The following is a 14308-nucleotide window of genomic DNA, read 5'->3' on the forward strand; positions in this document are numbered from 1 at the left end:
CAGAAGACGGGGAGGGGGAGAAAGAAAGGGAAAAAAGCAAACCTATTGATGTTGAAAACCAACATTTTATTTGCTTAAACCTTTGCAAACCTTAAGGGAGGCGGTGCCCCCGGGGCACTAACATTTTGATTTCTGCTACGAATCTTGCTGCTTCCTTGAGGCTGAAGCTGTTTGCCCCCCTTCGCAAGTGCCCTGCAGAGTAGTGGCCGAGTTGAGTCCCCTGGCACCCTGGAGCGCCCACCGCTCGCTTGGGATTGTGGTTTTGCTCCGAGGAGCCGCGCACGACCCTAGGAGATGCCTCGGCACGCGCTCTGGATCTTCCTCCTGGCGATTCTGAAGGCGAGAGGGGAGCTGCCTTTCATCGCAGAGAACAATGCCGCGATGATGGTGAACTGGTAAGAAACTCGGCCGCCTGCTGCTGCTGCTGCTACCTGCCCGCCCTGGTTCCATCGTACAGGTGCTCCTCTAACTTCCACCATCCCTCCTCCCCTGCCCCAAACAAAACGAAAGCTTTTTGACTTGTGGATCGGTGCGCGCTTGTTTTGTGGAGCTCTGGATGTGAGGTTTGGGGGGAATCGGTGCGAGCTTAGCTTTGATCAGACAATTGCCAGGTTTGTGGCGCTCCGTGCTAAGTTCCGTTCCGCCGCCGCCCCTTCCTCCTCGCCCACCCACCCCTTACTGTCGCCCTTTGGATTTCAAAAGCAGCCCGCTGGGCTCTCGACGGGTCGCCGCTTGGGAAGAGCTGCGGGCGCCTTTGCTGATGCGAACGAGGCAGCTTGGAGCTGTGCCATCGCTTCTCCTTCCCATTAGCCCCGTGTCTGCCTTTGTCTCCATGAAGGGATCCCTTAAAAATAGCCCTTCCCCTGATCGAACAGGCAGCTCCTCCGCCCCACCCCGGATCAGGCCCGGGGGACCCTGCTGGTTTTCCTTCGGAGGTCTGCGCCACCACTCCGGGGACAAAGGAGCCCCGCGTTTCCTTCGGCGGCGTCTCCCCGATGGGCGCAGCGTGCGGCCCCCTCGCTCCCTCCGCCCCGGGCGAGGTGCTTAGTTTCTAATTACCGCACAACGCCGTCCCCGCCTCGTTCCCAGCAGCGAAGGCGAGGCCGTTATGTAACCTGTTGCAGCCCCTCTGTCTGCCGCCCCCATGTGACTCCCGGGCCTCGGTCCGGGGCCGCGGCCCTCCCTCCTCCGCCCCCTCCGAACGCGCTGCAGCCAATCGCCGGCCAGGATTGCCCTGACATAGAACCCCGAGCCAGGCCGGGAGCGGGGGAGGGGGGGTCTCACGTGGGTGGCTGGGCGCGGGATTAAAGCTTCTTTAGTTCCCTAATGCTGCCACATCTGGCGCCTCCACTTCCAGTTAGGGAGGAAATGGGAGAATCCTTCGGGTTAGCGCCTCCTTTGCAGCCACGTGGTCCTTCGGACACGCTGCAAAGCCAGGCAACAGCTGCCACTTCCTCCCCCCCTCTTTCTACCCCGCCCGCCTCCAAATGCGTTTCATCAAACAAATCATTTTAAAGCTCGAGAGAGAGAGAGAGGGAGAGATCAAAACGCGTAGGCGGTTGTTCGCCTCCTGCAGGAGGGGAATAAGCCGGCACGAGCGAAAGCAGCCTCTGCAAAACGCGGGGGAAGCTGCGGGCGCCTCGTCCCCGGTTCCCCTCAAGGGCCTGCCTTTCCTTAGCGCCCAAGTGTCGGACTATGCTGCTGCTGCTGTTGCCGCAGAAGATTTGGCCTTTGGTGGAGCAGCTACACGAAGGCAGCCATCCAACAGGCGCAGCTTTCCCCTGGTTGTAGAGATGCGCCTCTTGGATTTGTGCTCATGCAGCTGTTAGAGACAGGGTGGAAAATATGGCAAGTTCAAGAGATATTCGAGGATTGATTTATGCTGCTTGCTAGGTGTGACCTGTATTCAGGACATGGACAAAGAATAGCATTTCCTTTGGATTGCTAGGTTGCTGTCACTTTTAGAGCAGGAGTGGGGAACTGTGGGGTCCTTCGGATGTTGCTGAACCCCAACTATCATCAGCTTCAGCTGATAGGGCCCGTGGGAACTGTAGTTCAACAGTATCTGGCAGGCCACAGGTTCCCCATCTCTGTGTTTCCCCCCACTGAACATAGTCCCATAGACTAAGCTCCTTTATCACCACAATACCTATAGCTGCCTTTGCGTACATACCCAAGCTTTTCATACCTTTTCACTCTGTATTAATTAAATGAGAATCACTACGGTCTCATGCACATGTGTAGCCAGGCACGGACTGTAGATTGGAATCCTCCTCCACACACCTAAAAGAGTGTGTGGTGTAGGCTAAGCGGCACATTCATCAGCCTAGATGTGTGATGGCCCAAATCGAACACAAGAAAAAGCATGCAAAATCAGGGAGTCTTTGCATGACACACTTGTGTCACACCTATGGTAGAGAAAGGCTGAAAATGCATGTGGCATTTTGGATCCTGGACGCTGTCCGAGCATGAATTGGGCATACCGCAACCTGACTGCATGCTCACAGTCATTAAAGCCACTGAATTGGTGGCGCACACATGCAGAGTTCTCACTTGAGCACTGCAGTATCCAGTGGTGACTTGCATGGGGGAACGAGGCATCACAGGTCAAGCGTTTCTGTATCAGCTTCTCCTCCTGCAGGGATGGGGAACATGTAGTTCTCTCTAGAGGCTGTTGAACTCTTGACTCTCATCAGCCCCAGGCAACATGGGGCTGGGAGTCTGGGATGATGGAAGCTGTTGTCCACCAAAATGGGAAGAGCTGCAGTTCCCTATTCCTGTCACTAGACTTTTCAGTGGGTTCTGCTCAAGCAAATGGTATACCGGTATATGCATGCTTCAGCAAGTATTGCCTCCTTTTCCAACCCACACCCGAACAAGGCAGCAGTGTGCAGTGGTTAGAATGCTGGGTTCTAATGCCCAGTTAGCCATGAAGCTTGCTGAGTCACCTTGGGGGCCTGTCACATCCTCTCAGCCTAACCCACCTCACAGGGTTGTTGTGAAAAATTAATGGCGAGGGGGAGAATGCTTGAGCTCCTTGGAGCAACGCTGGAATACAGATGCAATGATACATAAATATCATGGGCAAGGGAGCACCAATTATTTAATCCACACTCACTGTGAGAACAAAAGAGGGACCTTAAAAATGTGCCTGAAATTTCCAGAAGTAAGCTTCTCATTTTCCACATTGACTAAAACATCGGAGGTCCAGGTGGCTTCAGTGCTAGGAGTGCTTTCTACCAGCTTTGGCTGAGGTGCCACCCAAAGCCATTCATATAATTTAGGTACAGTGGTTCATGCCTTGGTATCCTCAATACTTGATTATTTCAATGCACTTCAGTCTGCCCTTGAAGTTGATCCTGAAGCTGCAGCTGGTGCTGAATGCAGCTGCTAGATTGCTGTGTGGAAAAGACTACTATTATCATGTAACACCTTTGTTCAGGGAATTGCAGTGGCTGCCAATATGCTACCAGGCCAAGCTCAATGTTTTATTTTTGGTATATGCAGTAACATCCTCTGCATCTCAAGACCAGGTAACCTGAGAGACCAGCTCTCACTCCACACCACTGTTAGACCACAACAGTCCACAACTGCTGACAGTATCCCATGGCTAAGTGGGTCAGTTGGCTTTCAGTGTCGTTGCACCATGTGTTTTTTTAATGGTGCAATACCAAGATAGGAAAAAAACCTGATTTTTTTCTAGCTTGGTATTGTTTTTGAATTTGTCCACAACCAGCATTTTGAATCTGCCTGACTCTTGTTTCATTCTGATATTCTAATGCTTCTGTGATGTGTTACTTAGATGTTTTGATGTTCAGGAATCTAAACTGTTTGCAAAAATAAACACATGAATTGCCAAAAACAGCATCCCTTCTCCCTCCTCACCTGTACTGGTACTGATGTTCTCAGAATCGACAGTTTGCCCCATCAAGTGATACTGGTTGAGCCTTGAACCATCTTCTGCTACTACCACGGATGCAGCTGGGCTGTGAGTCCACACATAGATCACTTCGGAATTGGGATAAGCATCTGGCAAAAAGAGCATGTGAGAAATTGAGTCTGGAGATTAATATTCATAGACTTGAAATCTTACTCGATAAGCAGGGCTTAATTCCAAAGCTCAGCTCCAGAATCTCTTGCTAGTGTCAGGATTCAGTCCTGCACACATTTTATTCTAACATCAATGGAGACTGAGAGCTTGGTATTTCCTCCCTCCCCACCTAGTCCTCACACATTCTAGATCTGTTGCATATTTTTGCTCTGAAAAACACTTTTTGAGCAACTGGTTTCTTTCTGAAAATAAAAGCTCATTATAGGTTTATTCTAGACAGCCCCATAGTGTGTCCATTCGAAAACGGGTGAAAACAGATGTAGGCAGTCCCAGCAATGGGGGCAGTATCCGCACCTGCCCAGTGACACTGTGGGTGGGTATATACCCAGATTGCAAGCACCACCATTCACCTGGAACATGTGCAGGGAGGAAAATGTGTGGATATCCTAATTGGGGAGGGTTTCTAAATGCATACCAAGTAACTGCCCCCACCTTTGCAGACAGCAGAATTTAGAATCAATCAAATGAAAACAGCTTATTAAAGACAAACATGGAAGATTCCAGGCTGAGGAAAACTACATATTTGTGCTACAAATGGGTTAGTGTGATGCATCCAAAGACTGAGGATATGCATGGTGACCAAAAGGGGATCTTGTATAGTGGCAGAGAGAGAAGGTTTTTGGGCAGAGTGTTTAGACACAAATCTCTCCCTTTATGGAAATTCAGCACCAGTTTTCAACTGTAATGGAAAATGCTCTTGTAAATGTATACCCTCTCTTATTCCTAGGCCTCGGGAACTATCATAATGTTTCCATATTTCATTACTCATTTAGCCTGCAAGGTAGTGACTACTATATCTTACAGATGGGAAGCGGGAGACTGGGAAACAGTCAATTTCACAGAGCCATTCATCAGCGAATGGCTGTGATGAGCCTCCAAGCATTTCAAAATTCCTGCGCAGAAGGCAATTCCATTAACATTCAAATGGTGAGCAGATCAGCACATGTCTTCTCCAAATTGCACAACAGGCTGCGACTTCAGAGCTTGTGCGCACCCTATTTATATGACAAAACAGCGGTGTGTGCGGTTGTCATGTGAGGTTGCCTATATGAATGAGATTTGCACGCCTGTTACAAAATTGATTGTAATTTTTCTTTTGCTCTGAAACAGTCAATCAGTATAAGGATTCACTAAACAGGAGTGGGGGTTTCTAAAATCCGTGTAGCTTTCAATATAGCATAGGGAAATATATATGTCAAGCCTCCATGGATTGTGACCAGAGCTGGCTCCGTTTTTTGTAGGTCCCAGGCAGTGGCTCAGCCATAGAGTATTTGCTTTGAATGCAGAAGGTCTCAGGCATCTCCAGGTAGGACTAGAAGGGACTCCTGTCTACAATCTTGGGAAGCTGCTGAGAAGGAGTAGGCACTATTACCCCTGACCATTGACCAGGATGGCTGGTTCTCATGAGGGTTGGAGTCCAACAATATCTGCAGGGCCACAAGTTTGGATTCTACTGTACACAGTACTGACCTTGATGGACCAATGGTTTGACTCAGTATCAGGTAGCTCAAGGAGTTCTATCTCCTCTAGGTTCCTACTCTGCCATATAATGACACAAGCAAATGAGCAGGGTGGCCTCTGAAGAAAGGAACCAGGTACCTGGGATATCATGTTCCCCCTGCCCGCTATATGCTATTGACATGCCAACTTGAGATCAGCAGCAGATGACCTGCAACTAGCTTTCTGTGGGGGGAAAGCAGCTGTGGAGGGCAGGACTTCGAGCCTGTTGCTTCAGAACCAGCCAGGTTGGTTGGCCTGGGGATTCTTCTCATTTCTTCTTCATCTTGTCTTCTTCTTCATTTTCTCCTCCTCCTCCTCCTCCTCTTCCTTCCATCACTCTGGTCATGGCACCACTGCTGTGCCCACCTGAGAGCGACTGCGTGACTTTCATAGCTTTATTTGAGCCTGTGCACAAGAAAGACCAAAGATGGCAAGTAGTTCCCTACAAGCAATGGTGGCCTTATTGTGCCAACCTCACTGCTGATAAGATGCCAGGCTAGCTGCTGCTACCCACCAGTCATATTCAGTAGTCCACCCACAGCCGGTACGCCTCTTGGGTTTTCTGTCTGCCTGGGGTTGCGAAGGCATAGGCATTGTCAGAATATATGGCTGGGGGCTATATTTGGCTTAGGACAGGGTGGGAGCAAACATTGTACAGGCCTGATTTAAATGCTGGAAGGAGGATATATATCAAGAAGAGCCTTATTGAGCAAATTAGGAGAATTAATTGCTACAAGAGCTGTATAAAACTTCAAGCTGTAGGAAGGTAATTGCATCACTCCTAAATAAGCAGCGCAGAATCTCTAAGGGAAAAAAATGATGCAGCTTTCAGCCTAGGAGTTAGTGTTTCCTTATGTGATTTTGAAGTATTTTAACAATGCAGCCTGTGTTATCTTGCACAATGTAAGGAAAAGAGAGAGGATGTTCAAACTTCATCATACTCTCTTAGCTTCCTTATGATTTTACGTCCATATAACTAACAATAGTACAACTGTAATTCAGGAAAACAAGTTTTTGGTACTAATTTGATATTTCGCAAAAGAGTTATTTGTACCAGCTGCAATTTTGATTTTATTTTAAAGGATATTCAAGGGACATAAAGAGGGGGTGCAATGTGTAATAGCCACAATATATAACAGCCAGATCCCTTGGTTTTTGCCTTCATGGTATTCTTCCCCTCCCCCCACCCCACAATAATAAATAAGTGAAGTGAGCACCTTAAGGTGAAAGGATTATGGCTATGAGGCAAAACGAGGCTATAACAATGTTCCCAAATGTCTAATTTATTAACAAATTAACAATTCCTGTTTTAAACCATTACAGTATAGGGAAACAAACATTGGGGAAGAAGAATACATAATTCCTACTCTTGTAACATGGAACACTTATTGGATGGATATGAAGTTGCCTGCAGGGAGTGGGGGAATAAGCATTTCAAATGGTAATAACATTGCCAAATTGGAACAGTCTTCCAATTTGACATATTTTGGCCTGAGTACCACTACTGGTGCAATTCGCACATCCAATGTGACTTTTACAATGCAGACTTGGCTTGCAAGAGTAGCCCCCTCCTCAGTTTTCCTGGATCTCCAGTACTTTCTGTCCCCCTTCCTTCCTTCCTCTTGCTCATTGATGTTAATATTTATAGTGGAATATTTATTTTTGGACGCAACATTTGATCTGGAATGAATCTGAAAATTGATTCTGAACTGCGCGTTGACAGTAGCTGCATAATTATCTCTCTAGGGGAAGCAGCCAGAATCGGTTATTTCGGCTGCTATTGTTTTTTCCTTTGTGCGCTCTCCTGCTACGCTTGCCGACTTATTGTCACTATAAATCTCGCTTTTTAAAAGGGCCCTAATGGCTGAGCATTGAAAGAGGGTGATTTTGAAGCCGTATCTTTAGAAACTGAAACTATACAGGGCAGTTTTAAATAGACTGGAGCTCTTGTAAGCATGACAACAGGGCAGTGACTTCCAAAGAACAATAAAGTATGGGAGCCCAATTGGGTGGAGTCCAGCATCCAAAATCATGTTACTTTGTTGCAGGTTTAACCACAAGTGTTGGTTCTAAATAAGGTTGCTCTTAAGTTGTGGGTGAACATATCAGACGACACAGCGATTCTTCAAACAGTTCTTGTTGATTCACAGGGCAGAACAGAACTGAACTGAAGGGTTCAGCCAGCCTGCTTATATAGAGCTCAACTACAAAACAACAGTAACTACTTTCTGTAACTATCCAATCACTGAACGTCACTTTTAATTCCTTATTTGCATATGCGGACCTGAGTGAAAACTATCTACAGTATCCCCCTGCTGGCCCAGGGTGAGAACCTCAGTACATAACAGTTGCCACCTTTGGTCAGGCAAAATATGGGACAGGTCAGGGGTAGGGATTGGGGGGCCCACCAAATCCTGCCCCCTTGTAGAGACGAGTTTCCCAAATTTGGCCTCCCTCACCACCCTGGCCCCACTCTTCCCCTTAACTCACATAGACAGGCAGGGGCCAGCTCCCATGGGAGACTTGAGCTACAGCTCTAGCCTCTTGCCCATGCTGGTGTCAGAAAAAGCTCGAGCATGGAGGAGGGAGGAGGAGAGGTCAGATCAGAGTGGCAGAGGGAGTCAAGTGAGAGCGGACTTGCACAGTGTTAAATCCTTTCCCCTTCTTTCTATTGTTGCTCACGCCAGGCTGGGCTCCTTGTCAGCTGCACCAACAGTGATGCAACCACCATTTTTGGCTGGCTGAACTCAAATACGGGAGGGAAAGGCATCCTGTTTGAAGTCCAAAGGGGACAGGAGACATTTTTGTCTCAAAACAGGGCAATCCCATTTTTTAGGGGCTGGTGGCAACCCTCATTCTAAAAAAGCTGCAATCAGGGCTGGGGAGAACTAAAGGTTGCATACACTTTCTAACAAATATGTAAATCCAAGTATCAAATTAAAATATAAGAGATTTATAAAAATAAATGTTATCAAGTTATTTTGTATAGTACTATGCATAATGGCTGCCACTGTTTTTGTGGAACAGCATCCATGCTGAAATATGACAGGCACGCACTGTGAATCCTATTCAAAGCTGGAGTTTCCAGCGGTGATAGTAAACCCCCATAAACCAGTTTGGCACAGTCAGTGACTGCGGATGAACAAGAGAAAGCATAGCATAGCAGACAGCTTCTGATAGTTCAGCTGAATGACCAAGCTCCAGCTTCTAGAAGAAGGCAAAATAAGCAAATCAATCTTATGATCTCCAGCCAAATGTGGGCTGAAGGAAAATGGTGTCGTTACCCAATTATTGTACGCAGTCAGAGCCGTGAAATCAAAGCCATCTCCAAACACTGCCAGTAGAGCATTTCATCTGTGTTATGTGGGGGATAGCCACCCCACCAGCCATTCTGATGTAGATCAATGTTTTTCACTTTCCCCCCATTGTGTGCCTTAGGAGGTTTTACTGTACATTGAAAGGCACAATATAATTCTCAAATAAATAAATAAGAAACGAAGATTGCTCTCACACGTGCTTACGATGGTGGCATAAGGCCTTGTATGTGCAAGAATCGTACGGTAAAAGAATGTCTATAGTCCTTGACTGTTTTCTTTGTTTACAAATTATTGGTTTGCTATTCACCTACAAAGGGGTTCAGTTTCCCTTTCTAGAAGACAATATCTTCTGCTAGGGACAAAGTGGTGTTTGGAAAACAAATGATTGATCAGTGGAGGCTGATTCATTTGAGTTTAGTGGGGCAGCAATCTACTTGCCCTTTCTGCCCTCAGTTAACTTTCTCTTGGCTGCCTTCTTTCTTACAGCTACAGTGGTACCTCGGGTTACATACGCTTCAGGTTTCAGACTCCACTAACCCAGAAATAGTGCTTCAGGTTAAGAACTTTGCTTCAGGATGAGAATAGAAATCGTGCTCCAGCGGCGCAGCAGCAGCAGGAGGCCCCATTAGCTAAAGTGGTGCTTCAGGTTAAGAACAGTTTCAGGTTAAGAACGGACCTCTGGAACGAATTAAGTACTTAACTGGAGGTACCACTGTACTCGGGAGATGCTTCTGCCTATCAGTGGCTCTGGCTCCACTTACTTTTTTGTTTGTTTGTTTGTTTGTCATCCTAGCAGTCCCAATGGGCACATCACCCCCTGTTTCTTTCAAGGGCAGCACAGTTTATGCTACTGCGGCTTTCACACTGCTAGCGCAACAGTGTTCCTCATATCAAATACATCAAGTGTGAACAATGTACCTGCATCTTTGAACACCCATGTATGTGTATCCAGTTCAGGTCAAGTTCCCACTACACAGGTGTGTATGCAGTGCATACTTTATATTTTTGTTGTTGTGGGAAACACTGGTTTACCTGCAGCGGTTGTACCTAAAAGCTGAGCTGAAACTGGGAGGGGAGAGACACATCATTATTTTTCTCATCCAATGGAAAAAGTGCCTCCCCCTTTACCCAATCATTAAGGTCCCTCAACAGTGACCGAAAACATCTGCAGAGTGCATTTCTGTTGTCAAGGCCCATGCTCTCTGTTTTGCCAATGCAGCATGGTTCCCTTGGCATGTGTGAGTTTCTTCCCCACACTAATTCATACCAGGGGCAAAGCGCCAGCTTCAATTGTCCATAGTGTTGTTAACACGTAGCCAGATCTGAATGCTGTCATCACATTCCCTGTGTGATCCCTGATTGTCTAGGATCACTCAGGGACGAAGAGACCCCAGAGGAAGGGGGAAAGCACTAAGTACAACCAGAAAAGGAAACCAATGAACGCACACCTCTGAAAAGCAGAGGGAAAAGGTACTGTTTGAGGGGAGCATTCTACAAACCCAATTGCCTCACATTCCCCACTGTATGTTTGTGGCAAAAAAAAATGGCACATCTCTTATCAACCATGCTAAAGATATTCTGGGTAGAGTTGACAGCAGTTCTGTTGTTCTTGCAAGAGTGTTTGACTTCTGCCCCCACTCCTGAAATTCCACAGCAGGATGCTCAACGTTGTGGGCTTTGGAAGTGGCAGATGCTGTGCCATGTCACGCTAACACATCTTGAGAGCTTACTTAATTTGATTTAAAAGCTTTATCTCTGCCCCAAGGCTGAGGGTCAGTAGCTTTCTCCTCTCTGACTATGGTCCTGCACAACACCAAAGAGGCACTAAAGTATTCAAGAAGACAAGGTTTTAAATGGCCTCAATTCTTGACTGGGTGGAAGTAAAAGCTACTCATTATAGAATGTGGATGACTGCTAAGTAACCAGTAATGCAGCAGCAATAGCTTCTTAACGTATACTGCAGTAGTAGAAGGAAATTGTTTTGAGTCTGCAGGCAAAATGCTGGGGTCACTGTTATCTCAGCATGGAGTACTTGGAATGCATGATACTATAAAATGCTTTTCAGACAGAGGGCTAATGTAATGTTTGGAGTTTGCAAATTCCAAACACTTTGTCATTAATAATGGAAATATTTTCAATGTAACAAAATGATACTTTTTTAAGAGGAGTGAAAGATGGGAAATGGTATAAAACAATACAGTGCACTGTACTTTAAACTGAGAACAATGCACATATGCAAAGTCAAAAATTCAAGTTTTGATTTGCAGTTTTTCCCACTGTTAATTACGTAATAATCACCGTCATTTTACTTCCTGCATCCCTCTGACCTCACTGTTAGCTGTCACTCCAAAGCCACACCTATCTCTTTAACTCAGAATTAACACTTCATGCATCTGATGATCACAGACTTTTATGCCTTAATAACACAGATAGTTTTTAAGCTGACACAATACACTTTTTTGTCTTTGCTGCAACAGATCAACTAGGGCTTGCATACATCTGGAATTTTCCAGACATTGCTGGGATTCTTCAAAAATGACATCTGGGCTGAATTTTCAGAATTCGGTTTAAATGTCTGGGAAAAGTCGGGTGTATGGCAGCCCATTTTGGAAGTGTTGATTTTTTTGGCAAATTTCCTATAAAAAGTTCAACAACTTTGGCAAAAAAAACTCGATGACTTTTTGTCCAAATTTTCTCTTGTGAAATATGACAAACCTAGTTCTGATCTTGCAAATGATTAACTCGGTTCAAATAAGCTCTCTGCAGATACATGTAAATAAGATGAACAGGCCTTATTACGGCAACTACTGAACAATACCAACACTATGTATTTTTTAAAAACAGTTTACCGTGGCCCTAAACACATCATTCTGCAAAGGATCCAAATATTTTTTCCGTTAAAACAGCCCTCACCGTTTTCAGTTATTTCTTAGCATGCAAGCGAGACTACATGAGATACAAATCAGAGATATAGAATATAATCAAAGTGACGTAGATGTGCACATTTTAACACCAAAACATGCAAGCTACAGAACCTTGTCTTGATAGGGTAGTTTCCTAGGAGAGTTGCATATACAACATTAAAGAAAATAAGGCAAAAGGCTTGCTGAATGTTGTCGTTAACTTCTTTGGAGCTCCTTCAGAGCCTTCCCATCCCCTGCCAGGCCCTCCTGGGCACGCAGAACTATGGCCAAACCAATGATTTGAATACATGTCCCATTACTATCCTTACAGCAGCATCAACAATAAAGACTTGCGTTTCAAATTCTAATTTCAGTGCATTTTTTATTTCACCCATGGAGATATTCAAGTGGAATGAAATATCCATGAGGGTTTTGCGAGAAAGATTCATAAGCAGGAGACAAAACTCCTGTGCAAGGACGTTTCCCTCAAGGCCCATCATGTATTCTCATGGAAACAAAGCTTTACAAGAGAGCTTTGTGACAGTTTCTTGCTTCGGTGGGCAAGACTTTTACATGTTCCACATTTTGGGAGTGGATCATTATAGCGTGCTTTGTGTAGGCCTGGCTTCCAAATGGAAGCTTTAGACCTGTCTCAGCACTTGTTTTCAGGAGGCTGACAACAGCTTACAGCTTTCTGTGCCCTGTATTGCTTCTTTTCTTCAGTAAGTGTAATTGCAAGTTTATACTAACAGCACATAAAGCCACGTCTTCTATTGTGTCTCCTACTAAAGCAAAGGCATACAGGTCTGTTTCTCGGAAATTTCTGTCATTCCTGTAACTCTAATAGTCATCTCTCAACTAAGATGATGGGCTTTTGATTAAAGGGGAAGTCTACCATCAATGTGAGCGCATTCAAACTGGAACCCAATACAAACATTTCTGTTGGCTTTTCATTGGCATGAGATTAAAGAAGTATATTTTTTGAATCTGAGGCTATTCAGTGAAGCAAACAAGCAGATGAGAGGAGCCACAGAGACAGGATGGGAGATAATACGATAAAACAGATTCATTGTTTAGAATTTCAGAGAATACAGGTACAAGAACAAGCAGGTACCTGATATCCGCTAACAACACAAACAGAAAAGTCCTCTTCAGGAGTTCAGTCTGAAGATACAGAGGCAAAAATTGTAGAAGAAGGTCCTTGGACAGAGGCAAGCATTGCCCCCCACAGCTATGCCAGCTTGACATCAGACTATGATGGTTTGAAGGGAACTTCTAAGCACATTTGGCTGGATACACTAAGAAGTTTCCTCATGACTGGGAATCCAGCCACTATCAGGCTTCCTGATTCCAAGAATGCTTTTACATATGTTCAGCTATATATGCTCACAAGCCCTTTTCAGACCTTCCCTCTCAGTGCTGGAAGACTAAAGCAGGAGGGTGTATGCTCAGTACATGTGGGGAGGTGGGGGGGGGGGGCTGCACAAGTGCCCCTGCCCCAGTTTTTGTCCTCCACATATTTATGCCAAAAGAGGGCTCTTGTCATTTTGTTCTGAATCTAACTGATGATATCATAGGGGAACCTTGGGCCAGTCACCATTTCTCAGCCTAATTTACCTCACAGAGTTGTTGCAAGGATCCAATAGGGAAGGGGAGAACCATAGAAGCAACCTTGAGCTTTTTGGATAAAAGACAGGAAATAAATATAACAACAAGAAAAACAGTAATTGTTCCTTATGCCCTTTGAAAGTCCTTCCCGCTTCTTCCTTGCTGCATTTTCTTTGTGGCTTTCAGCCCAGAAATATAACATTCCCTCTGACTAGTCTTAGGTCGAATCTACACACATATAAAAAATGTTGTGAAAATACTTAAGAAAAAACTTTTTGAAAAATATATTGAATTTGCAGTTCAGTCTGGAAAAGGGTTTCAAGTAAATTATAATGACCATTATTAGTTCTTCCTGTCAAGGTTCATATTTCCATTTAAAAAATTACTTTCTTTTCTGTTTGTTTTTTTAGATTTATATAGTAACTATAGGAAAGAATGGGAGAAATTCAATGTTACACTAAGTTCTTCAGCAGTTTACCAGTTGTGTTGCTGGAGTGACTTGTGCAAGAAGCCAGCATGGTTCTCGTAGCTGGTTGCACAACAAATTGCTGTAGCACCGACACTTCCAGTTGCACAAACAGCTTCTCCTAGCACAACTTTTGCACTGGATTTTGTACTACACAACCTTTATCTCACCCTTATGCCAGCGCAACAGCCCCTTGCATTGGCGGTCAGGGAATGCAAAATCCAGGCCAACAATCCTGTTTTCTTCTGGCTAGATAGTTGAACTCTATACACACACACACACACACACACACCAATTCTTGAAGCATTTTCAAAAAGTTATCAGGAAAAGTTCAAGCTTCTTCCAAAAGTTCTCTAAGAATAAAGGTAAGGTAAAAAGTTAAAGGACCCCTGGATGGTTAAAT

General features: G+C 45.2%; 2 protein-coding genes across 3 annotated transcripts in view; one reads left to right on the forward strand and one right to left on the reverse strand.

The window, feature by feature from the left end:
• The window catches only part of GABRA5 (gamma-aminobutyric acid type A receptor subunit alpha5), a 75131-nt gene that overhangs the window by 11663 nt on the left and 49160 nt on the right, over positions 1-14308 (reverse strand). For both annotated transcript variants that reach the window (XM_079972869.1, XM_079972870.1), the window contains exon 7: positions 3886-4029. In XM_079972869.1, coding sequence (XP_079828995.1) covers positions 3886-4029 — 144 coding nt within the window. The remainder of the gene's footprint in view (positions 1-3885; positions 4030-14308) is intronic.
• The window catches only part of GABRB3 (gamma-aminobutyric acid type A receptor subunit beta3), a 203985-nt gene continuing 189738 nt past the window's right edge, over positions 62-14308 (forward strand). The window contains exon 1 of the mRNA XM_079972827.1: positions 62-395. Coding sequence (XP_079828953.1) covers positions 295-395 — 101 coding nt within the window. The 5' untranslated portion in view covers positions 62-294. The remainder of the gene's footprint in view (positions 396-14308) is intronic.

The sequence above is a fragment of the Podarcis cretensis genome (genome assembly GCF_951804945.1).
Source record: "Podarcis cretensis genome assembly, chromosome: 4".
In the NCBI taxonomy this organism is placed as follows: domain Eukaryota; kingdom Metazoa; phylum Chordata; class Lepidosauria; order Squamata; family Lacertidae; genus Podarcis; species Podarcis cretensis.